The following is a 22,927-nucleotide window of genomic DNA, read 5'->3' on the forward strand; positions in this document are numbered from 1 at the left end:
CACCTTTAAGTAACCCTTACTGTAACATAATGCTACTTAATCAGTATTAATTATGCAAATTCTATGAACGCTATCTGCTTGGGGTAGTGATTAGTCTTTATGAACACTACAGACCGGCACTTCTCAATTTAGTCAGTGCAAAAACCTAAGACTAAAATAAAAACAAAAAAACTTTTACCCATAAACAAGTGCCTGATAGATTTCCAAAAAAGCAACTCGCAGATGTCACCTTCTCAAAAGGTTATATACTCAGAATGCATTCATGACAGCATTTAACCAAACAAAAGTCAGACTTACAGAACAAAACCATACATATGTCTCTTGTAGCGATTTTAGAATCCCAGAATTTTGAAGAACAAAACAAGAACAACCTTAAACTCCAGAGGAAGCCCCCAAGCCATCTGAAGTCCCTCAACCAGATGCCATCTGTAGGCATCCCTAAGCCAACACACTAGCTATTCCATGCAACACAAGAGCATAATCATAATGCAAAAAGTTAACAAAGTTCATGGTTCTCACCCTATAGAGCCCATCAGCTGAGCATCACTGAAGATTCGGGCATTTTTACTCTAATACTGGAAGGTCATTCCTTCAGACAACAAGGCAGAAAGACCTCACGTTATTATCTCCAAGGATCTTCTGAGGATCCTGTCTTAACTGACATGCAGCAAAATAAATTTTGTCTAAGTCTGGTAGAGATCAGATAATGAAACCAAGGTGATGAGAAGCTGGTTCACCCATACTTACTTTCCTCACAATAGGCTGCTGTCCATCTACGCAACCATACCATGCTACTAGTTTATTCCAGGCTTCAGTAGGAACCAATACGTAATCTAGCTCATCAATGAGGTGTTCTTTTAAACTCTGCGTTTCTGGATCTAAAAGGGAGACAGATGTAAGAAAGCGCGGCATCAAACAGAACCCTTTCTTCTCAAGGGCTATACGCACAGTGCCATGACGCTAAGAACTGCCAACACTCCCACGGGCAGGCAGAAACCGCACCAGTCTCCTCACTCACAAGGCTGGGATGGCTGCTTGCAGCTTCCCAGAAGACACGGCTTCAAAAGCGAAAGCTGCACGATGAGGCGACTGCACATGGGAGTTACCTGCCCAAGCCTGGCCTGCGGCCGAGCTCCCAGACCCCGGGGCCCAGGGCCCAGGCCCTGCTCCCCCGCGGCCCAGCGCCGCCGGGCAGCACTCACCGCTGAAGAGACCCGAATTGTCGATAGGCCCGGGGAAGAATCCGGGATCGCCCACACCGAACATGTCCCAGCTGTCGAAGCCCACGTACTTCTTCCACTGCTTGAACCACCGGCTGTCCACCAGGTACCTGCAACACACGACACCAGGCGGCCCGGCCCCCTCAGCGGTGGCGCGGCCCAGCCCGCTCCCGCAGGCCCTGCCGCCCGCGGGGGAAGGGGGGGGGGGGGGGAAGGGGCGGGGAGGGGAGGGAGGGCCGTGCGGCCGGGCTCACCAGGATTCCCCCGGCCGGAGGGCCATAGCCAGCAGCGGCCCCAGCTCGGCCCGCTGCACCGTCGGGTCCGGCCGCGCCCCGCCGGCGCCGCCGCTGCCACCCTCCGCCGCCGCCATGTCGGTGCGCGAGCCCCGTCGCGGGCGGATGTCGGCCCGCGTGCGCATGCGCGCTGGCTGCCCCGCCGCGCTCGCCCCGCCCCGCCCGCGCGCCCTCTGACGGCATGGGCGGGGCCGCGCGCAGGGGTGAGGCGGGCGGCGCGCGCGCTGTGGTGGCGTCCGCCATCTTGTGTGGGCGCGTCCCACGGGGCCGCGCAGCCCCGGCCCGGCCCTGCGGCTGCCGGGGCAGGCGGTATCTGCCGCGCTGGGGGGCGGGCAGGGTGGGCACCCCCCTCCCTTGGGCCTCCAGCGTGGAGAGCAGCCGGGGCTGGGAGCGTGAGGGGGTGCGGGGCGGCCTCGGCGCACAGCTGGAGGCCGGGGGGTGCGGGAGGCCTCGTCCCCGAGGTGGCTCCGTTTCCGAGGGGGGCGGCTTTCACAGCAGGGGGCAGAAATGCTTCCTGTGGGCTGTGTGGTTCCAGCGCCCCAGGCTGTTTTCTCGCGTAGCGGATGTGTGGAGCCCTCTGCTTGGCTTTGGCTAGGGAGGGGGGCTCCAAATCGTTGTGGGAATAGACAGGGAAATGGGGCTGAGTGACCCGCTGGGGAGCACGCAGTTTTGAGAGTGTGTCTGGAAAGAGCCTCTCAAGAAGTAGTTCAGGCGTTTGTCTCGAGTAGCAAGCGTATCCCGTGCTGTTTAGGGAGCGTGCCCTTGAGAAATAGGAAAATTGGGAAGGATTCAGAAACTTAACCTGCTTTAAACTGATAACACCAAAAAATGCATTTACCTCATGGAAAAAAGGCAGGGGGTGATGTGCTAGGGCCATGACTGCAGGGGAGCACTCTCTCGGCAGCCCCTTTGCAGCAGTGTGGTGGGTAGATGGGGCCTACCTCTTGCCAGCCAGGCCTGGCAGTGCTGCAGTAATCCAGGGTAAAACGCTAAAGGCTTTTTTTTTTTTTTTTTTCTTGACAGCAGGGCAAGTCCATCCAGTTAATGCTGAAAAAGAAGACCGTTTTTTCCTTCCAGCAGGAGTTGAGGCCTGTTACCTGCTCCTTTTTCAAAAGGCAGGGCGCCTTCAGGCTTCAAGAAACTAACACACCCTGTTTTGGCAAGACTGGGTGTGTGTTTAAAATGAGTCAGCTATTATGTGATAATGCTTACGTAGCTGACTTTGCTCTGCTAATGAATTGCCTCTTCCTAATAGTGTGGTAAACAATCAAAATGGTCTCATTGAAAGCTTTCTGATTCAGTACTAGGAATTGGCATTACAGTTTCACCGTAAGGTAGGGGTGTCTATCTTCTCCTGTCTCTTCAAACGCGTTCTGCCGTTCAGCTTCCTGCCCTTGTCTCTTAACTGAACCTGATGGCTGCTCGCTGAGAGAGCGGCACCAACAGGAATGAAGCCCTTTCCAGTGCCACCCAGTTGAAGGCAGGTGTTTCCTACCTGCCTTACGATGGCAAAGATCAAACCTGGTGGCTAAAAGCTATCTCAAAATTTAGTGGGTGCAAGAAAGCTCAGTAGGAGGAGAAAGGGATTTGAAATAGCTGAAAGAACGTTTAACAGGCTGAGTACAAAAGAGTTTATGACATTTCCACTGACTAGACGCTACTGAACACCCCATCTCACCTACCATGATTTTAGGAGATGCGCTGGGATTTGGTGGGCAGAACGCTAGGGAAACCTGGGAGAGGGAGACAGTGGGAAGGATACTTTTCTTTGCAGCTTCATATACCTGGACTTGTTTAAAGATTTAAGAAGTTGATGGCAACTATCAGCAGCTAAGGTGGGGAGAATATCACTGGGAGGGGAGAAGGGGAGGAACAAACGTTCTCTGGAAAGCGAGGGGTCTATGGGACTCTGATACGTAGAACAGAAAAGCAGGGTGAATGCTAACAGAGGGACAAGCTGTTTGCAATAGAAGTGTACATGTAGAAAAAAATAAGAGTGTGGGAGTGTAGATGTGACAGACACGAGACGTTGAAAGGACAGCATCCTCAAGCCACGGAAATATCCAAGTCTGCTGAAGTAATCGTATTTATTAAAAGGTTTCCTACTGAATCAGTCTGTTTCTCTCTGAAATTACAGAAACAGAACTGGGCCATTTTATAATCCCTGAGGAATCGCCTGGGATTCTTCGAGTCTACCCTCCCCATAGAGCTACTACATTACAGAAGTGAAACATCTTCATCCCCACTGGTCACAACCAAAAAACATTTGGGTGCCAGAGCCTGGGGGGGGGGGGGGGGGGGGGGGGCGGGCGGGCTGTGCTCTTCCACAGGTGTTGCTGCCGGAGGTTTCCAGCCCACAGGCTGCCCTTCGCACCACAGCCTGCTTTGCCCCAGAAGCCAGCTGCTCTGGGGAACGCTGAAACAAGACTGGGAATAACAAGGCTGGGAGGCTTTTATCTACACTGCAGAGTTCCTGCAGGTATGCTTACACTGGGATCATTCATTTTCCTGCTGACATGGCTAATCTTCGTCCAGGAATCACGTCACTGTACTTCTGCTGGCGTGGCTGTATCTGTTCTAGAGCTGCTGCTTTGTTTTTCTGCTAGCGCAGTCCCAGCAGCCGGAAGGTAAATAAATCCCTCGGCCATTAGCACTGAATAAGCCGGGTGTAAGACGCCTCTGTGACGGGCAGGCTCGGCGAGAGACCCTTGTTGGCAGGGCTGCTGTTGGAACAGCAGCAGGTGTTAGGGGAGCAGTGGGGCTCAGCAGGGGCCACAGGCTGATAAGGAACCGGCAAAGCAAAGGAGGTCCTGGGAGCTCATACGGCTCGAGTTTGGTGAGTCAGGATTGAGGAAGTGCTGCAGGCTCATTGTCGAGAAAGATTTTTCAATGCAGGGAGTTCCTGCTGCCCATGATCCTCGGTCTTCTCCACATACTTCAAAATATGTCCTGCATCAATGAGGGAAGTAGATTTAACGGAAAAAATAACCCCCCAAATCAAGCAGCTTCTGCTCCAGAGCCAAAATAGCTACTGAAAACATCCTGGTTTTTCCACAAAGCTGTTATGGAAGTTAAGAAATAGCCCGGTGAGGATTGTGCAATCTGAGTTCAAAGCCGGATGACTCAAGGTCAGCAGCAAGCAAGGTAGAGCTGGCGGTAGGTTTTGCCCCCGTGTCTCTCCTCAGCCCGGAGGAGGCCTTGAGTCTAGGTACAGTGACAAAGCAACCAGCGAACCGGTGAGGTGAGAAGCTGTGAACAGGAAAAAAACCCCAAACCCTCAAATCCCAAGTGTTTGTAATGATGAAAACGGCGCACTAGTGCTTGAAAGTGTTATGCCTTCTCTTTGAAAGCCCAGGTTTCTGTTAGTGCTCCTCAGTCCAGCACCAAGTTTATGCTCAGTGCTACAAGGCCTTGTGCACAGTGGCTGGTCATGAAAACGTGCTCACAGAGCTATTCAGGGGGTGAAAATTTACCTGCAGAAGGACCTGAGCCACTGGGCAAAAGGAGGGCATATGAAATTTGGCACAGGCTCACAGTTTCTCAGGGGAAACCTATCCTAATTCCAGCTGTTCAGCAGCAGGCTGTAAACCCAGCGTTGCCACACAGGAACAATGCATCAGGATTATTCTAACAATTCCATGAAATACCTGTCAGCTTTATGGTTGGCAGGAGTCAAAAAAGTGATAGGGAAGGAGTAGAAAGAAAATATTGCCTGAATCCTGGCACACCCGCACCTGGAGCGCCACATGCGATTCCTGTGCCCAAAGGGCAACAAGGATGCTGTGAGGCAGGGCACGGTTCCAGTGGGAGAAGTGGTCAAATAGGTTGACCAGGAAAGTGAAAGAACTGGTTCTTGTTGCGATTCCCTGTGCTGCAAGGTGTTGGGGGTGCATGAAGGCAATACGGGCTTCACGTAGGACTGGGCAAGTATGTAGAGATCTGTGGCTACCACCGATGCGAGACGGGATAGAGCCAGGAGACAGCTAAGCCAGCAAGGGGGCAGTGGTTCTGGGACAAGGGGAGGGACGGTGGGTGCTGCTCTGGTTCTCAGCCTCCCCTGGGCATCTACTGAGGGAGGCCAGGTAACAAGGTGGGCCTTGGCCGGTGGGCTCTTCTTCCCCAAGCCCTCTGCCAGCACAGCCGCATCCACCTGCCTGAGACACCCGTTACCCTGTCACAGCGTGCTGGGGGTAGCCTAGCTGCGGGTTCAGCAGCCCATGCAAAATCACCCCTTGGCTGCGTGCTGTGTCCTTCCTCTGCGGGCGAGCCCCGAGCAAGGTCCAGTGGGCAGTTTGGCAAGGTGCTCCCTGCGTGCCACCCTCCCACCCGGCCAAGCTTGTTAGGTGCGAGGTGAGATGTGGCCCTGGCTCAGTTTGCAGGGCTTGCGAGCGCTGCTCGCCCATCACGCTGCCCTAGGTTTGCACTCAGATTTCAGCCTGACCGTGACATCACACTCGAGTGGTTTGAGTTCACCCTGTGAGCACCCACGTGAGCTGACCCAAGTCGCCCAGATTTATCAAGCCACAGCCTTAAAGAAAGTAGCATTTATTTTTGTTCAGAAAATCACAGGAAGCTACTGAGACTCATGGCTGCTTTCCTCGGCATAGTTTCCCAAACATTCTCGTGCAGCTTTTGAAAACATCAAGTACACTTCGAGAATTTGGAAGACGCACCATCACAAGCAAAACCTGCACAAGACATGGGGATTTCTGCCTGAGCAGCAGCCCCCTGCGAGGGGAACAGGCGGGCGCACAAGGTAGGAAGCAAGGGGGCCAGCTGGCGAACGCTGTGGCACTCTGCTTTATTCCAGAACATTCTTGGGAACCTTCTGCAGAAGCAATTCAATATCATCCTGGATCTTGATGGTTTCGAAATGCCGGCTGTAGCGTTTGAAGGGCACGCCGTCGGGGCCGATGAGGAACTTCTCGAAGTTCCAGGAGATGTCGTTGCGGCAGACGGGGGACCAGATGATGTACTGCGGGTTGGTCATCAGCGAGGAGGGGTCATCGTGCGGGAAGGGCAGCGCCTCTTTCAGGAAGGTGAAGAGGGGGTGCGCGTCCTTCCCGTTCACCTCGCACTTCTCGAACATGATGAAATTGGGCTTGTAGCCGTTGCCGGGACGTACGTGCTCCAGCGAGAGCAGGATCTCCTCGTTCTTAGCATTCTCCTGGAGAAACAAACACGACACCGCCCCCGGCGAGGCCGTCAGAGCCCAGCCGGGCCAGGGGGCTCCCCCAAGCCCGCCGGGGGCTCCCCCCGCCCCGCCCCCCGCCCCCGGCCCCTACCTGGTGTCCGAACTGGTTGCAGGGGAAGCCGAGGACCTGCAGCCCGCGTGGCCCGTAGCGCCGCTGCAGCTCGTTGAGCTGCAGGAAGTCGCGGGTGGTGGTGCCTCAGAGCGACGCCACATTGGCCACCAGCAGCACCTTCCCCCGCAGCGAGCCCAGCGCCAGCGGCTCCGCCGCGCCCAGCGGCCGCGCCGCCAGCCCCGCCAGCCCCGCCGCCGCCGCCGCTGCCGCCGCCGCCATGGCCAACACTGCCGCGCGGGGCCCGCTCGCGCCCGGCCCCGCCCCGCCCGCTCCCGCCCGGCCCCGCCCGCTCCCGCCCGGCCCCGCCCCGCCCGCTCGCGCCCCGCCCCGCCCTCTCCCGCCCGGCCCCGCCCCGCCCGCTCCCGCCCGGCCCCGCCCGCTCCCGCCCGGCCCCGCCCTCTCCCGCCCGGCCCCGCCCCGCCCGCTCTCGCCCCGCCCCGCCCGGCCCCGCCCGGCCCCGCCCGGCCCCGCCCGCTCCCGCCCGGCCCCGCCCCGCCCGGCGGTGCGCGCAGACCTACGAGCCCGCAGCTCCCCGGCCGGTCCCCCGCTGCGCCCCCGCTGCCCCCCAGCTCCCCGGGGGGCTGGGCCTTTTCTGGTGAGTCGAAGGCTCGGAGCCGGGGGGTTTGCAGCTCCGCGGGTAACGCGCAGGGGAGCGCCGGCCACGGCCCGGAACGCTGCGGGGAATCAGCACGACGCAAGGTGGTCCCCGGAGTTCAAACCCTCACGGGAGCGGGAGCCCCCGAGGACGGGGCCGCAGCACCGGGGGCCGCAGCAGCTTCCCGGGGCAGGGCTGCCAAGGCGAGCAGCTTGGGGGAGAAACACCCTCGGGCTGTGTGCCAGCAGGAGGAGCACGAGGGGTCTGAGAGGGGCCAGAAATTCCCTTCTTCAACCCCCTTTCATCATTCTCCCACCCCTTCGAGGCAGGCAAAGCCTCCCCTTTACTTCAGCGGTTGCTTTTCCCCATCCCTGGCTTTTCCAGTTCTTGCCTTACTGCTTCTGCTCTGGAAGTTCTCAATGCACACCACACAACTGCCTGTTTTCTGGTGGATTCGAGGCAGCCCCCAGTGAACTACGCTGACTGTTGCCCGCGCCCACGCCACGCAAGCTGGCCCAGCTGCTCCCCCCCGGGTCCTTGTGCTGGGACATGGCCCTCCTCCGGAGCATGGGAGAGGCACTTAAGTCCAGGGTGATGTCCGCAGGGACCGCGGGGCAGCACAGCTCAGGGACCGAGAGCAAGGGCCTCGGCTCCAGCACGGCTCCCACAGGGAAGCAGGGAGCCCCTGCCAAGGCTCCAGCCAGCATTTGCACCAAGTGAGCTCCATTCCTGACAGCCCCAAGGTCAGACAGCTGCTTATCAGCCCTGGCCCCCGGCCAAGGCAGCCTGGGCCCCTGAGCGCAGGGGGATGCTCTGCGTTCTCCTTGATGCTTGGCAGTGGGGACATCCCCAAGTGCCAGCCGTCACTAACAGGGCACTGCGAAATGCTGCATCTCTGGCCTGGCTGCCCAGGTGACCGCGGGATCCAGGGATTTTGCTTTGGGCCACTCTTGGCACCTGTCCCCACAACTGGGAACCGGAATAGTTCCTGGCTGTGGTGAGTTCTGGGGACTCGCCTGATTAGCCTGCATCTTGGGGGGCTGACAGTTTTTGCACCATGTTGCAGGACTGACAGCAGGAGCCATGACAAGTGTCCCGGGAGAGATCAGAGCGGCAGGGAAACAGCTGTGGGGAGGAGCAGAGGCACGTGACATGTCTTTGCTCTTGAGTAAATCGGTGGTTACAGTTCACGCAGACTCCTCACCCGCCCCTTGGGCACAGTGAGCCACGGTGGCTTGAAGAAGAGGAATTTCTCCTCAGGGTGACCCCTGTGGCAGTGCCGCAGAGGCATTGCTCTGCTGCCGCTTTTGACGCTTGCCCAGACTGGCATCTTCAGTCCTCTGGCTGGACCTGGGGATTTCATCTGAAGCAGGGAGTTTGGTTCTGGGGCCCCGACCTCCTCAGACAAGCGCAGGTTTGAGCTTTCCCTTCCACAGTGAGCGAGTTCTCAGGAAACCGAGTGAGCTGAACAACTTCGCTGGCTCAGAGCTACGCCCCGTGCCTGGACACGTTCTGCTGAACGTGGATCCGGAGGAGCGCCAGGAGCTCCTGAGGGACTAGATGGGCTCAAGGGACCCCTTTTAAGTTGTGTGACAAGTGACAGTTGTCCTGCAAAGTCAGATTGCTGTTTAACAGCAACAGCAGTGAGTAATCACAAAGGCCACGAGGCCATACCATCCAGCCTCCTGCTTACGTCTTCTCTGCGCTCCTGGAACCAAACTCCCTCCCCTGGACGGGGGGCTGGCGCTTGGCTCCCGGCTTTTCTCCTGCTCCTTCACACCTCCTTGCCTGGCTGGTCACTCTCCGTCAGTGCTGAGCGCCCACTTCCCAGGTCTGGCCTGGCCATCTGTGGCCTCAGCCGTTTCATCCACAACAAAGGTGGCTTCCAGAGGTGACAGATGTGACAGGAACCCAAAGGGAGCCAGGCTGCCAGCCTCTGAAGGCAGGAAGGCTGAGGAAAGAACTGATAACTTCACAACCACGTGCTCCTGAGCAGGCTTCTGCTCTGACGCCAGCGGTGCGAGGGACAAGGAGAGGGAGCTGGAGCTTCTGGTTGTAAATGGGAGACACTAACTTAATGTGTCTGAACTTGGAGAAAGGCAGGCCAGGCGCGGAAACGTAACGCCAGCTGGTGGAGAAGACGGAAGAGGTGGGGAGGTGGTGCTGCAGCTTAACAAGAGCTTAAATTAAAACCGGGATGCTAAACTACTGACTTCTGGGTGGAGGTGCATCAACAGCTGTGGGTTGTCACAAGCTGTGTCTCAGGAACATGTAGACCTTACTCAAAACCCCTGAAGAGCAGCTGCAAAGCTGCTCTGTAACCGTCACCATGAAGAACTGCAACCCAGGCGCTCTGCCAGAATGAACACCCCCGGTTTTGCTCAATGGCACCATCACCCTAAACCACCCAACAGAACCCTCAAAAAGGGAACTGCAGGAGTGAGTAAGCGTGTCAGCGGGGCAGAGAATGAAATCCTGTGCAGCTGCAGCTAGGAACGTCCTGCTCTGCTCCACATCGTCACCCCACGCAGGTGGAGAACAGGCACCCGGGGAGGAAGGAGGGAAGGGTGGGGTGGGTGCCACCACCGGGCTGGCCAGGTGCTTCATTCTGGGGAGTCTTACGGCTGTAGAGGGAGGACAAGGACCAGAGGTACAGGGCACTCCCACAGCTGGAGCTCTTTCTCCTTTGTTGCAGGAAAAGGAATCGGGACCATTTAAAAAAAAAAAAAAAAAAAGTGACATTGGCATTGTTTTAGGACATGGATACAGCTAGGTGCTCACTTCCATGGACTCTCATCAGCAACTGGACCTCCCTCCTGCCCAGCCCTGCAGGCAGAGGCTCTCAGCTCAACAGCAGCTGCCGCAAATACCACTGCGAGCAGCACACACACGACAGTAGACCGGCATGCTGCGCATCACTGCATGCTTCTACAGCAACACTGCTGCCATCTCCTCCCTTCTTCCTGCGCTCCCCTCCTACGTACCGCCTCCTGCTCGTCTATTCCCACAGTCAAGACCAACAAATCCAACTCAACTGATGCCCTCTCGTCTGGTTTGAGTATCAAAAGCAGCTCCTGGGAAGCTTTGCTACTCACCACTGCTGCGAGCAGCAGATGGGTATCACTTGCTGGGGAACAAAAATAAGTATTAAAGCACTTGCAACTGTTCAGCAAATCCTACCACAGCTGTATCAAAAAATGGTGTTTCTGATTCAGGCTGTCAATATGCTGGCCCAAAACCCCAGAGTGAGGAATACAGACACCAGGATACAGGGAGCTTAGAAAACTGCCTTTATTCTATTAGTTGTTGGAAAAATGAAAATACAGAAAGAGTTTAGTTAGCTGCAGAACAGCAAGAAGTTCACAGGTTAGGAGTCTGATCACTACATGGTAACCAAACTTACACAAAAAGTTTCTTTTTTTTCCTTTTAGTTTTGAAACTGGGTCCAGCAATGAACTTAAGGCAACTGAACAGTTCAGAAGCTTTGAGTGTGAGCAGGCTGTCTTTTCTCATCCCTACGGCACGTCATGGAAAAAGCTCCTCCTGGGTGTGCAGACCACTCAAATCATTCAAATGGGTCAGACTCTTACAAACGAACAGGGGAAAGAGGACCAGCTGCTTTCCATCGGACTTTATTTTCAAACACAGTTTCTTAAAAAACCCAGAACACCTTAACGCAGAGGTTACAAGTAACAGTATTAGGAAAACCAATTACACAAAAAATACTACATCTAAGCTGGGGTAAACAGATTTTTTTTTGGTAACAAACATTTAAACTGGCACTAATTACACAGTAACTAAAAGGTAACTAACATGAAACCACAGAACCCTCACTTTTCCTTAGCTGAATGGGACTTGGTCATTTCAGAGCGATCACATTTTCAAACTAATGTTTTACACCACTGAGCCATGAAAATCAGATCTTCCTAAATGTGATAGCACTGAAGCCACACTTGATTCCACATACAGCCATGTAACTGTTGTACTCAGTTAGAACAGGACGTTAGTTAGAAAGTAGTTACAGACCAATCCTCTGTGTTGACAGCTTTTTCTCTTTCTAGAGAGAAGAAAGAAGATAGAGAATTGTCTTCAATTAGCGCCTGGCATATCCTGTGAGTGCAGAAAAGGTTTGTTAGAGGAATGTTGAGGTTAACCTTGGGTGCACAGATGAATTTGATGCAGATTGTTATAACAATCATGGTTGGCTTCTAAATACTGGTAGCAAGATGACTCTATTTTTAAATCTCTTAAGTAAATTATAGATAATGAAAAAGGCCAGTAATCATACACTAAGATTAATAAACAGCACTTCAAAATTACTCAAGTGCAGGGTGCTGCTTTGGCCATCTTCCTCTGGCCACACTTTATAAGAGAAGGCACTCGCACTTTTTCCTGTCACGCCAGGCTTGCAAAGCAGCTCTAGTGGCCATTTCAAAAACCTCCCTCACACAGTCTTTGGTCTTTGCCAAACACTCCATACACCCACATGCACCAATGTGGTTTGCCATATCTCTTCCTTCTTCAGGTCTGACAGGCTCCTATAACAGCACAAAAGCAACACGTTAGAACCACCAACACGCACCCGCCTTCCCTTTCCCACCCAGCTTCCCAACAAAGGCAAAGGAATTTCTGGATTAAATGCACATAATCAATTGGTTAGTTAATAATTGTTCCCCTGAGAATGGTCCTGTAAATAATAAAGGCAGATATAAAATAAAATTCGCTTATTTTCTCAAGAAGCGGCATGCACCTCAGCCTGGATTACAAAGATGGGGTGTATGTTTGCATACTGCACCAATGCTTGAAGACATGATCCGTTTTCTAACACCTCTGAGCATGAAGGCTGCAAGATCCTTTGGAACTTGAGCAATTGCTAATTTCTGAAGAAACATTTATGCAACTCTTTGCCCCAATTGTAACAAAAGCCTGTGAACAAATCCCCAAATTAATGCCTCAGCTTTTGTCTAAAAGCAAATATTATGCAACAGGAGCAAAAATTCCAGGACAGAGCAGAATTATCTGTAGTCCCATACCCAAGCCAGGGGTTTCAGACTCAATTTGAAAGAGAAACCTAGCGATGAGGCTCAGGAGTGAGCTACAGCACTGGTGGTTATCACCTCAAAACACCTACCAATACAACTGTTTCCTTTCACGTCCTGAACATACCAAATAAAGAACAACTCAAGTGTGCGTGCACTTGATGTGTTGATGTCTCCTAATTAATTCCTTTCTACCGCAGGGATCCAGCTCTCCAGCACGGAGATCAGCTGACTGTTAGTAACCCAATATAGCCATTTTCATTGCTGAGAATGCCTTTTCCTACAAGCTAAATCTCCAAATATGAACAAAGAAACACTCAATTAAAGGTAATAGATACTTTCTGGTTTCTGTCATGGATAAGTGTTCATTATGCAGCCCATAGGAAGCTGGCAGCAAGCTGTGGATGCCTATTTAATGCTCTGGTACAACCACTATACACTTTCTTCGTTTATTTAAGACTAAGCACAGGGATCAAAGAAAACTGAGAAAAAACTGAGAAAATTGATACTGACGGGTAAGTTTCACAGAAAGGGAGTGTCTACCAGTGCATCCAGCATAACACACCAAGATTTCTTCTCAGTGAAACTAAGACCCTGCATCAAGTCAAACGTAATGTATCTATTTTGGCCGAGTCACTTGATCAGGTATTCCTTGGCGCACACAATGCCAAAAGCATGAATGGAGCCAAGGAGACAGTGACGGTTACACGCTGCTATTCAGGACAGCAAGCTGCTAACGAGATATGCTCCACTCTCCTCCACGAGGAACAGACTGCTGCCTCCTGCTTCTCACAGACAACTGCAGTTACAGCTTCCAGGAAAAAAAAAAAAAGTAGAAAAATGAAGGTCCATGTCTTACAAAAAGTATAAAAGGAGACAACTTACAATCCCTTGAAGGCTTTCACAATACAACTTACAAACTCTTTACTTAAGGGCATCTGATCACGGGCATTTGTCTATTCAATGCAATCAAAGGCTCTTCCTAGCATGAGACTTCATTTATGGTACAATACCATGTATTTTGATATATTATATCTCAAGTTAAATAAGTGCATAGATACACACACAGTTGCTAACCAGGATGCTGAGATGGGAACAGAGTCATAAACTCCAACAAGTGCAGTGATAGGGATGCAAGGCAGAAACACGCGTGCATCTCCTACACTGCACGAAAGGAAGTACCCACATAAAATGAAGGCATGGTGGGCATCTTTTCAATCCCACAATTACCAGCATTTCTTCGAGAGAAAAAAAGATCAAATGTACTCCTTCTTGTGGTGTTGCCACATGTACTGTATTAAGCAAGAAAAGGCAAGAGACATGAAATTATTGCCCATTAAGAGAAATAACAACTAGTCACATAAACTTCCAAAAAATCATTATTGTATCTGGCTTTTAGAGGCTCCTAAAGCATTGTTCTACCCAATGTAGTTACTCTGGACTCTGCATTTGTCAGTATGCTGCAGCTGGTTGTACCATGACAACAGGTAAAAGCCTAATCAGGGGAGCGTGAGTTCACTTAGGGAAAGACACTTCACTATTACGTGCCTCATTTTAATGGGAGCACGATGTTTGCCAACTTCAGAGCAACAGAGAAGTGTCTGCAAGGGGCTCAAATATCAGCGTTGACTGGGAAACAGGACAAAAAAGACAGGAAGAAAAAAACAAACAGAAGAGATTTTTCTGGCCTCTGTCAGGAAAATGGCATAACAGAATTACTAGGTAAAGGGGGTAACTGGAGCCCAAGGCTGTTTGAATTCAGATATAAATTAAATAAAACGTAAAGTTGCTTTAAGATCAGTGTACCCATTTCCATGGCACCAGAAAGGTAAAAAACCTCCAGTTAAACCTCTTAAGGAGATGCACCAAACACCAGGAATTCATCGAGATCCACGGCTGTACCAAATCACTTACACCTTGGTTCTCCCTCGTCTTGACCAGTGCTTCCGTGCACCCTATTCAGCCTGGGTTTAAATCTAGCTCAGGCATGACGTTTGTCTAGAGGCCATGAGGGAGCACACATAGGAAATCTGGCCTAACAGTTCATTTCCTCTAATACTCTGCTGTCTACCAGTGGGACAAAATGACTGCTTACAACCCCATGCCCAGGGCGTGTGTTCAAGACCCTTGTCTGAGGGACACCCCTGGCACCTCCACGTGAAAATGCTCCCAGTCCCCTTCAAATCCACATGCAAGTACAAACCTAGCTGCCTGATGCATTTTGTAATTCAATTTCTGTTTCAGAAACCTACAGCTGCCATAGTACAGACCTGCTGTAGGATAGCACCTTGAAGCAGGTAGACCGCAAGATTGAAAATGCTTGCAGAAGATACTTATAAACTAACAAAACTGGCTTAAAACTAAGATTGCAAATCTCGCCACAGTAATCTCTAGCTATTCTAAGAATCGTGATATGAACCTAAGAAACTTAACAGCCTTAGTTAGCAAGCAGCAGAAACAACACACCCATATGCAGCCTCTTATTTCCTAAGTGCTACGTCACAACACTGCCACTTAAGTGTTCCTGCTTCTAAAAAAAAAACAACAATAGAAAGGGGTCCCACAGGAAAACCAACAATTAGCTGAAGGAGTAGTCAGCCCTAGTGACCATCGCTAGCTTTCTCATAAATACACAGTCCAACAGACTTGCAGAATTATGCTTAGTACATTTTAACCAGTCAAAGATGACAACTGTAATGGAACCCAAACTGAAGGGTTGTTTGTATTACGGAGATAGTTAACACTCACTGTATCAGCAAGAATTGTTAGAAAAGTCACAAGTGACCTGCACTAGGAAATAAAGAGTAATCCCTGTTCCAGTCTTAAAACAACAACAGCCCACATTAAGACACTTTTATTGATGTCCACTACAGATTCACATACTTCCTCTGAACAGAAGTTTACAGAAAACTTCAACAGCAGTGAATGATGTGCCAGCAACTCAAAGTGACAGAAATCAAACAATATCTTGCTGTTTCAGAACTACATATCACTCTACAGAGGACAGATTTCTGTGGTCCATAAGACTTTTGCTCCAAGGTCTCAAAGGCATATACCCTCAACTTCAAAACTGTACCATGCAAAGCCTAAACATAACAAGATGCACATTTACATTAATACCAGGTCATGCTTATTTCATGCATTAGGGATGTTATTCATCCACAACATACTGACATTTCAAACTGAAGCAAATTCTTAGTGTTCCTTGATATTTTATTTACATTGCTCTGCAGTGGAGCATCCCTGCATTTTATTTAAAACAAAAGACATAGTTACATTTTTTTCTAGGGGTTCATACACAGCTGCTACGTTGCAGTATTCAGCGCAAAGCAGTTCTTTCAACTGAAGCACCGGGAGCATTACATCAATAAACAACATTGTAGACAAGGAGATGCATTTTGCTCTCCACTTCATAACCTGAATACCTCTTCCCACTGATTAAAGTTCACAGCTGGCAATTCACATGACCTTGCCTAGTTTTGTAGCAAGGATCGTGCCGATGCAGCTTAAGCAGTTCTCAGGCTGGAAGGTCATTTATTAAGACATTTAACATTAGGGAGCAGTAACCAACCCCAGGGTATGACACTACTGGCTGGCCAAATTCCTTGAAAAGCATTTATATAAAATGTGAAACAACTCCGAAGCAGTTCTGTCATTACTGCTTTCATAACATCAAAATATGCGGAAGGTGTATTAGCTTTCACTGTTTCTTTTGTCAAAGAGCTATGCTACAAGAACACAGAGTACTTACTTTAAACATCCGAGGGGCCACATAAGACTGTCTCCCAGACCAAATCTGTTTAATGAGCTCTGCATAGGCCTCTGCAGTTTCTCCTCTCATCCCCAGTGGATTGTTCTGATTTATTTCAGCTTCATATTTATCTTCCAGGAAATAATCAGTCAGAGGAGGCGTATTGCTTAGACACTGAAAAAGCATTAAGAAGATTAATTTACTGCACAGGACAATAAATCTGTGTACCAACAAAATAAACCCAATTTTCACATCAAAATATGTACTAAGTTATTAACAAAACCGGTGAGGCTGAATTTTTGAGTACACACTCAGGAAAAAAACAAAGAAAAAAACCTATTGGGAGGGTGGGATACTATAACCATTGCATCAGAGCATGGCTGAACTAAAAAAAACACACCCCCAAGTATCAGTGTTCAAAAGACTAACAGCTCTTTTCGGAAACAAGTTTTCTTTTGCAGGTGCCACACTGACTGCTCTCCTGTAGAGTGTATTTGCCCCCAGATTGTCAGCTTTCCCTCTGGAACGGTTTCTACTGGTTGATCTAGCTTAAGGCATAAGGCTCACTGCTCTGCAGCTCCTTGGTTCTCCTTCAGGAATTTCTTTAAAACCGGCATCACATTCTTTGGTGCAGAATAATTTTAAGCATTCACTTAAAGTTACTGCATTTAAGAGTTCAGGAAAGCAAACAGCAAACAACCTTCAGAAAAAAAAACCAACCTACAGACTTTTGGAAGGAAGGTATCTGCTTTTCTTATTATGTCCCTCCACATTTTGTTAATTCGTTCTGTAACTCCCACTAACACTTCAATTTGTGTAATGTCTCCTGGTGTAATGCTGAAGTCTGAAAAAAATCCAAGCCTGCAAGTGCCAGAAGAGTACAAGATTGCAATCACAGTCCTGCCAACACTCACCAGTTCCTGTAATTAATGGATGCCGACCTGGTTTTCCACACAGGACTGAGGTGGCAGGGTAGGCTACCTTACCGATGCATTATAGGGAAAGCTGCACAGAACGGGTCAGGAAGGTCTCTAGACATGTCACATTAATGTTCTCAAGTCTACACCCCTCATTCACTCTCTCATCTTAAAATCCTAATATACGTAACAGTGACAAAAGGAGGAACAAGGGCTTCTCCTAAAGGTGAAACACAAGCTACACTTTGTCCTACAAAGAACCAAATGCCATTAAAAAGAATCCCCATCAAAAACTTAGTGAGTTTTAAAGGCAGGAAGGATACCACTCTATCTGCTCTCCCATTTATATACTTATCATCAGTGTACCACGGTAATGATTTACTGCATTCTGGGAAATCACCATAAACCTCAGCACACAAGTAAAATTAGCACAAATAGTAGATTCCCTAATTCAGTAATTCACAGACTCAAAGCTCATAGCAAGAAGCAACACTCGGATAAGTAAGGCAAGACTTGGATGTGTGAACAAAAAGAGAACCAAGTCTAAGATATGATCAAAATTATTAAGGGCTTTGACGCACTGCAGTATCAAGAAAACCTAAACTGGGCTCCTTCTGAATGCCTAAAATGTCAGGACCTGCACCAGATGCCCGTACAGCGCTTCACGCACTAGGTGTAGCTACACAGATGGAACAGCACAGTTACACCTGGCAACCTGGAGAGCCAGGAAAGTGTAGTCCTGCCCTTCAGCCAACTCCACTTTCACTGCCTTGATGTGTACCTTGTGGAATTTATTTCCTATCAAATTGTTCCAGTTCCAATGCCCAGGTGTTAGTATCTTTCTCCAGGCAAGTGACATGAAAGTGCTTATAGAACTGCTACGTTTGACACCAGCCTCTCACTGGGAGAGTGCTGCTGACAAAATTTCAAGAACCTCCAAAATCTAAAGGCAGAAATTTGCATTTGAAAGACTGATGTCTAGAAAATTAAAGCCTACGGTTGATAGAGGAAAGCAATTGGTCCTTAACACGACTAGTTTGCATGCAAAATTGAGGTTGAAGAATGTTTGGATTAAGTTACTTTGACAATAAAAATTAATTGTTGAAGTTGTGTCTTAGCTATAAAGTTCAAGAAAACGATTTGGTTTAAGGTTACCATGATACAACTGAAAATAAAGTCATGTCAAACAAAGCAAGGCATTCCAAGTTTATTGTGTATCCTGAATACCACATGCATAATGCATTACAGTTATTTTAAGACCTGTTCTAGCTTTCAAAGCTACCACAGAGCGACAGAAGTCATTATACAGCACTTGTACCTGTGGTGGGTTGACATTGGCTGGATGCCACATGCCCACCAAGCCACTCTATCACTCTCCTCCTCAGTAGAACGGGGAGGGGGAGAAAATAAGATGGAAAAATACCCCAAACTTGTGGGTCAAGATAAAGGCAGTTTAATGAAGCAATAGCAAAAGTCATACGCATGGAAGCAAAGGAGAAGAGGGGAAAAAAAAAAAAAAAAAAAAAAAAGCAGTTACTCTCTACTTCCCATCAGCAGATGATGTTCGGTCACTTCCCAGGAAGCAGGGCTTCAGTACGCGTAGCCGTTAGTCCAGAAGAGAAATGTCATAAACAGCGCATGCCCCACCTTCCTCCTCCTATCTCTTAGCTTTTGTATCAGAGCAGACGTCATATGGTATGGAATATCCCGTTGGTCACTCTGGGTCAGCCCTCCTGGCTGTGTCCCCTCCCAAGGTCTCGCCCACTCCCAGGCCTCAGGCTACTGGGGCTGATGCTGTGTGAGCGCTGCTCAGCAGCAGTCAAAACACTGGTGCGTTATCACCACCCTTCTGGCTCCCAGTACAAAGCACAGCGCTGTGAGGGCTGCTGTGGGCTCAGCCAGACCCAATACAGTACCGCACTACAAGTCTGATGTAAGCAATAGGCAAAGTTCATAAAAATCGGCTCAAAATTTTTTCAATTTCTTAGCAAACAACTTTCCCTAATATGTTTCTGCATTTTTTAAAATAAACCACATAAACCTAAGAGACTGAATTAAATAAGTATACCAATTATTATTAGCTTTGCCTAACTGTCACAACCTTAACAGCCCACACAATGACCCTGAACCCTTCCTGGGGCTTTTCATACTCCTAATTTTTCAAGAATCTTTAAACACAGACCCCAGAACTGCATGCAGTGACCTGCTTATGTCACTTATGTAGCCCACACAAGTCAAAACATCCTCCACATCAGCCCATTTTTGTCATAGCACCGCACTAGGACCTTACGTTACAGTTAGCCCACAGCCTTTTCAGAAGTCATGTATTTGAGATCCAGTCCTTCATACTGTACTATGTTTTATAGTACTAACATGCTATGCATAAGCAAAAGTAAATATGAACCAATTTTTCGGTTTGGAGTTGGCTGGTTGTTGGTTTGGTGGGGTTTTTTTCCATTCCAGGCACAGTCTCCTCATTGAATCACATTCCCCTTGCAGAGATTTTAATCTATAATCTCTGTGAGACTGATCTTTTATTTAATTTGATGTGAATAAGTTGTAAATAATATGGTCAAGTTTGTACTCATAAATCAATATTCATTTTAATGCATAAATAAGCTTGTAATTGTATAGCAACAAAGGGGTTAAAATGTCTGAAAGATCATATAGACTGTTCTGGCAAGAAAGTTGCAAATCTCTGAAAGGGGAGCTGTCCTCCCTATCTGCAAAGCAAGCTGCCCTACCAAGGAGATAACGGGACAGCAGGATGGCCTTGAGTCAAATTAACAAGGAGTATTGTAAAAACCCCGGGAAAGATTTCTACAAGTCTGCCAACTCATCACTTTTGAGACCTAAGGTGAAAAGTACACCGTGAGGAAGACCTACGGCCTTCCTCCCATAGACCACTGCCCACATTCTAAAGACCCCGGCCCACAATTTTTGGAAGAATCTGCGCAAGCGTGAAGGACTGATAAGCTAATTAACATACGAAGCGAGGGTAGGCGGGTTCAGGTGATGAATATGTATAGGCGTTAATGGAATATTCATTGTTTCATTATATAAATATAAGATAATCTGCCCCTCTGGGTGGGTACGATTGGTGGAAGGATCCCCCGTACACCCGGCGCCGACAATAAAGAATACTTAATCACTAAGAAATTCTGAAGACGTTCTTTGAAACAATCTGGCACCCCAGATGGGACGGCTCTCTGCCTGACCGTAGGACCCGCTGGGAAGTGGACTCCCTTGGGTACCCCCGGGGATTTTCCCGGAGGGACTCCCCAACTCATCGGATCACTGCGGAGGCAGACAAGAATCCCATCTTCTGTAAGTGATAATATTCTTTATTGCTGTATTCTGGTATTACCGGTAATCTGGGGTTACCCGTAAGACGAGAAAATTGATTTCCGCAGGGTAACTGCTGGGTATGCTTGGGAACTAGTTTCTCAGGTATACATCTGGGTATGCTTGGGAACTAGTTTCTCAGGTATACATCTGGGTATGCTTGGGAACTAGTTTCTCAGGTATACATCTGGGTATGCTTGGGAACTAGTTTCTCAGGTATACATCTGGGTATGCTTGGGAACTAGTTTCTCAGGTATACATCTGGGTATGCTTGGGAACTAGTTTCTCGGGTATACATCTGGGTATGCTTGGGAACTAGTTTCTCGGGTATACATCTGGTCTGGAAAACTCAGGTATACTTCTGTGGCTGGCACCCTAAGTATACTTCTGGTTTTGTTTGGGTTTTATCAACATTTAATTGCCATCTGGAATCTGGCAAGTTTGCTTATAAAGCTTATTTGCTGCAGTGTTGCTTATTTTGGTTACCGGATTTATGGAATGTGGAATTTGACTTTGATAATTGTTACTGTGATTTCGGCTATATTTTGATAATAATAGTGAGCTCTTGGTGTTGCTGTAGAAAGATACCTGCGTGTTGCATTTTGTAAGTAGTAATTCTGTAAGTGATAAGTGTGTTCTGTGAGTGTAAGCTGGAAAAATGGGAGGAAAGCAGAGTGGTGGGATTTTAAAGAAAAGCCCGTTAGGATGTGTTCTGAGTCACTGGAGGGTTATTGGAGGGTCTGCTGGTGGAAGTGTGAATAAGAAAACATTGATAAAGTACTGCAATCAGTGGTGGCCGTTGTATAAGCTGGAAGATGGTGAGAAATGGCCACTTAACGGAACTATAAATTATAATACCTTGTTGCAGTTAATGCTATTTTTGCGAAGAGAAGGAAAATGGGATGAAGTAATGTATGCAGATATGTTTTTTACCCTGAGAAATCATCCAGAGTGGCAAAAAGGGTGTGGAATTAATCTAGCTCCACAGGATCCCTTAATATTAGCAATGGAAAGGGACATGAGAAAAGATGGGAAAGGAAAGTTGAAGAGGTGTTGCTCTGCATGTAGTATCGGTCAGAGATGTCTAAAGTTAGGGGAGCCAGAGGAGGGAGAAAGTAGGATGGAGGATTATGTTCCACCCCTATCGAATATGGAAAGTATCCGGACGGAGAAGTCTGTGGATGAGGGGGGCGAGGACTGTAAGAATTCAAAAGGGTTTACCCCGATTACTGCACGTACAAGGAGTAAGGCAGGAATAAGTAACCAGTCGGGACCGGTGATGCAAGCCCCTCTGCGACAAGCTGTGGGGACTAATGGACCGGTTAGAATTAAAATTCCTTTTACCACTAGTGAATTAGATTCGTGGAAGGAAGCTGTAAAAGGTTATAGGGATGACCCGGAGGAGGTGGCTAACAGGTTCGAATTAATTATGAAAAATTTAGATCCGGATTGGAAAGACATAGAAATAATGTTAGCAGCTCTGCCGGAAACAGAGAAGCAATTGGTAATAAAAACAGCCCGGACGCATGTGCAAGTGCAAATAGCTTCAGGGGTTCTGCCCGGAACTGTGGAAGTACATGTCCCGAGAGCAGACCCCGATTGGGACTATAATGATGGTAACGATTATAGATTACTAAAAAGGTATCAGGAATGGATAAGAATTGCCCTGGAAAATGCTATTCCCAAATCTGTAAATTGGTCCAGGTTGTACACTATAAAACAAGGACCGTCTGAAACCCCCACAGAATTTTTGGAACGTTTAAGAACAGCTATGCAAAAATTTACAACGATAGATCCGTCCTCAGAAGGGGGTAAATTACAATTGATTTCATTGTTTCTGGGACAATCAACAGAAGACATAAGGAAAAAACTCCAAAAATTACAAGGGGCAGACATGAGAGACTTAGAAAAACTGGTAGAGGAAGCATGGAGAGTGTTTAGAAACCGGGAAGGGGAGGAAAGACAGAAACTGGGACAGACTATTGCAGCAGCAACAGTAGCTGCATTAAATAATCAGGGACCAACTTTTCGAGTTAAAAATAGGGGAGATGGGAAACGAATAAGGACCCAGCAACCACCTCTAAGATCAGATCAGTGTGCCTATTGTAAAGAGGTAGGCCATTGGAAAGGGGAGTGTCCAAAGCGAGGGGGAGCTCGAAACATGATAGCAAATGTTTCATCGGATCAATGAAGTCGACCAGGAGAATCTACCCTAGCAGATCCTCTGGTTAAAATAGAGCTAGGGAACTCGGGACAAGAAATGGAATTTTTAATAGACACAGGTGCTTCCTATTCGGTGTTAAATCAAAAGCTAATGCCAGAAGATAAAGACTTTGTGACTGTAGTGGGGGCTACGGGCCAACAACAAAAAGCCTTTTTCCTAAAACCGCTAAAGTATAAATTAGGGAAACAGGTGGGAATACATAAGTTCTTGTACTTACCGGGGTCACCAAAATCACTA

General features: G+C 48.7%; 3 protein-coding genes and 1 long non-coding RNA gene across 18 annotated transcripts in view; 1 reads left to right on the forward strand and 3 right to left on the reverse strand.

Moving 5' to 3' along the window:
- Nucleotides 1-1,662, reverse strand: part of USP4 (ubiquitin specific peptidase 4) — a 44,346-nt gene extending 42,684 nt beyond the window's left edge. For all 13 annotated transcript variants that reach the window (XR_008821285.1, XR_008821284.1, XM_056334979.1 and 10 more), the window contains exons 1-3: nucleotides 1,475-1,662; nucleotides 1,203-1,330; nucleotides 748-878 (exon numbers count right to left, since the gene is read on the reverse strand). Coding sequence is in view for 11 of the 13 variants with exons in the window: in XM_056334979.1 (XP_056190954.1) it covers nucleotides 748-878; nucleotides 1,203-1,330; nucleotides 1,475-1,638 (423 nt within the window). In the remaining 2 variants the exon portion in view is untranslated. The remainder of the gene's footprint in view (nucleotides 1-747; nucleotides 879-1,202; nucleotides 1,331-1,474) is intronic.
- Nucleotides 1,663-6,042: 4,380 nt separating this feature from the next.
- Nucleotides 6,043-7,064, reverse strand: LOC130149063 (glutathione peroxidase 1-like). Its single transcript, XM_056338309.1, has 2 exons — nucleotides 6,799-7,064; nucleotides 6,043-6,680 (listed from the first exon to the last, which is right to left on the reverse strand). Exons 1-2 carry the CDS (start codon nucleotides 7,036-7,038, stop codon nucleotides 6,315-6,317), a joined length of 606 nt encoding a protein of 201 aa, XP_056194284.1. The 5' UTR covers nucleotides 7,039-7,064; the 3' UTR covers nucleotides 6,043-6,314.
- Nucleotides 7,065-7,316: 252 nt separating this feature from the next.
- Nucleotides 7,317-10,862, forward strand: LOC130148211 (uncharacterized). Its single transcript, XR_008821494.1, has 2 exons — nucleotides 7,317-7,414; nucleotides 10,171-10,862. It is a non-coding gene; the product is annotated as an uncharacterized LOC130148211 (long non-coding RNA).
- Nucleotides 10,682-22,927, reverse strand: part of LOC130148210 (ubiquitin carboxyl-terminal hydrolase 4-like) — a 32,193-nt gene continuing 19,947 nt past the window's right edge. For 2 of the 3 annotated variants that reach the window (XM_056336540.1, XM_056336539.1), the window contains 2 exons: nucleotides 16,205-16,378; nucleotides 10,682-11,952 (listed from right to left, as the gene is read on the reverse strand). In XM_056336540.1, coding sequence (XP_056192515.1) covers nucleotides 11,779-11,952; nucleotides 16,205-16,378 — 348 coding nt within the window. In that variant the 3' untranslated portion in view covers nucleotides 10,682-11,778. Of the gene's footprint in view, nucleotides 13,265-16,204; nucleotides 16,379-22,927 lie in introns of all 3 variants that reach the window. The other variant, XM_056336541.1, reaches the window with a different exon arrangement.

Source organism: Falco biarmicus, chromosome 4, assembly GCF_023638135.1.
Source record: "Falco biarmicus isolate bFalBia1 chromosome 4, bFalBia1.pri, whole genome shotgun sequence".
NCBI classification, from domain to species: Eukaryota; Metazoa; Chordata; class Aves; order Falconiformes; family Falconidae; genus Falco; species Falco biarmicus.